General features: G+C 68.1%; 2 protein-coding genes across 2 annotated transcripts in view; both read right to left on the bottom strand.

Moving 5' to 3' along the window:
* LOC102497127 (elongation factor 1-delta) overlaps positions 1-369 on the bottom strand; it is a gene marked incomplete in the record, with an annotated part of 8664 nt that extends 8295 nt beyond the window's left edge. The window contains 1 exon segment of the mRNA XM_027773286.1: positions 21-369. Within this exon segment, the coding sequence (XP_027629087.1) occupies positions 21-198 (178 nt within the window).
* The window catches only part of EEF1D (eukaryotic translation elongation factor 1 delta), a 5611-nt gene continuing 4211 nt past the window's right edge, over positions 216-1615 (bottom strand). Inside the window, exon 3 of the mRNA XM_027773287.1 lies at positions 216-731. Coding sequence (XP_027629088.1) covers positions 252-731 — 480 coding nt within the window. The 3' untranslated portion in view covers positions 216-251. The remainder of the gene's footprint in view (positions 732-1615) is intronic.

Here is a 1615-nt window from a genome sequence, read left to right as displayed (position 1 = left end):
GCGTGCAGCTGGGGCCTCCCCCAGCCACACCTCCTGCACCAGGGCCTGCAGGCTGCCCAGCGGGGGCCGGCCGTTGGCTGGCGGGATGGGCTGGAGGGCCAGGACACGTGGGGCCACCTGCTGGCCAGTGTCAGGAGCGCCCTGCCCGTGGCCACTGGTGCCCTCTGTAGCCAGCAGCAGGGACTGAGACCACTCCATGAAGGCCTGCTCAGCCTGGTCGAAGGAGGACTTGTTGACCCAGACCCCCCAGGTCACATGGTGGCAGGCCACCTGGCTGCCATGGGTGCAGGAACTGCGAGGGGCCAGGGCGGGCAGTCGCGATGCCTGGGCGGCCGAGTCGGCCAGCCTCTGGCGGGAGCAGCGCTCCGCCTGGTCGAAAGGGGCTGCGTGTCTACCCACACGGGGTCGGCCGAGAGGCCCACGAGGGCCAAGTCCGCCCGGCCGAGCCAGCCCTTCGGGGAGCGCTTCCTCTTCTGTAGGGGCCTCCTGCCTTCATGGTTGTCCCTGGGGTCACTCCTGCTGCCAGGGTCAGGGCCTTCTGCCTCGCCAGCGTCCTTGGTGTCCTGGCCAGGCCCGTTCACGGCTGGCGCCTCGGCCAGGAGCTGTGGGGCCGGGGCCGCGGCGGCGGCTTGGGCGGCCTCGTGCTCGTAGAAGCGCCGCTCGGCCTCTTCATATTTGCACTTGTCCTCCCAGACGGTCTCCAGGGCGCCAGCGGCCTTCCCGCTCCTCATCTTCCAGGTGCAGCGGGAAAGGAAAGCACAAGAAGGCAGTTGCAACACCGCAGGCAGCGGCCCGGCCTCCACCCTGCCAGCAGCAGGCAGTGCAAGCCTGGGGGAGTGGCTTTGGGGGACGCTTCCCAGCGGGGGTTCCACCAGCCCACAGGCAAGGGCTCCAGCGTCCAGCCTAAGGGGCCTTTCCATAAAGCCAGAAATAAGCGTGTGGGTGAGCGGGCGGGTTTCTGCCTCTGACCACGGCCTGGCACTGCTTGCAGACCTGCCCTGGAGCCGCCTGAGGGCCACAGACCCCCAGGGTGGCCAGTCCAAGCTGGCCTTTAGTATGAGTGACAGTGGCTTTCCAGGGCAACCACATCCTGCACAAGAGGGACTGCGCGGGCCTGTCCTGTCCCCTGCCGGGGGGTTACTACACTCCCCGCCCCCCGCCCAGGGGCCAGTGCTCCCATCTAGAGAGGCACCCACAGAGGCCTCCTCATGGCATGTCACCTGTGCCCACAAAGCCACTGCCCTGTCCAGCATGGCCACAGAGGCCTTAGCAAAGGGCTGCCTGTGTGGCTCTCACCAGGGAAGGGTTGGCAGCAGAGGCAGCCTTCACCCCACCGGAGGGTAGCACCAACGGGAGACCCCAGAGAGGGGCCGGCCGTGTCAGGGAAAGGAAACCTTGGCTCCAACGGGCAGTGGTCGGCCACTCGGGCAGGGCGTCCTGGGATCCTGGGCTTTAGTACCATTCCACATAGGAAGGCCACCTCCGGAAGGGAGGGCCCCAAGCTAGGCTTGCCTGGGGCAACCTGCTGCCCCGGTGAGACCCAGGGCTGCTGGGCCTGCCAGCGCACAGAGGAGTGGTCACCCCGCGCAGTGCTCAGGGCCCTGGGTCGGAAGAG

Source organism: Tupaia chinensis, unplaced genomic scaffold, assembly GCF_000334495.1.
Source record: "Tupaia chinensis unplaced genomic scaffold, TupChi_1.0 Scaffold000335_1, whole genome shotgun sequence".
NCBI classification, from domain to species: Eukaryota; Metazoa; Chordata; class Mammalia; order Scandentia; family Tupaiidae; genus Tupaia; species Tupaia belangeri.
This window is presented reverse-complemented; position numbering and strand designations above follow the sequence as displayed.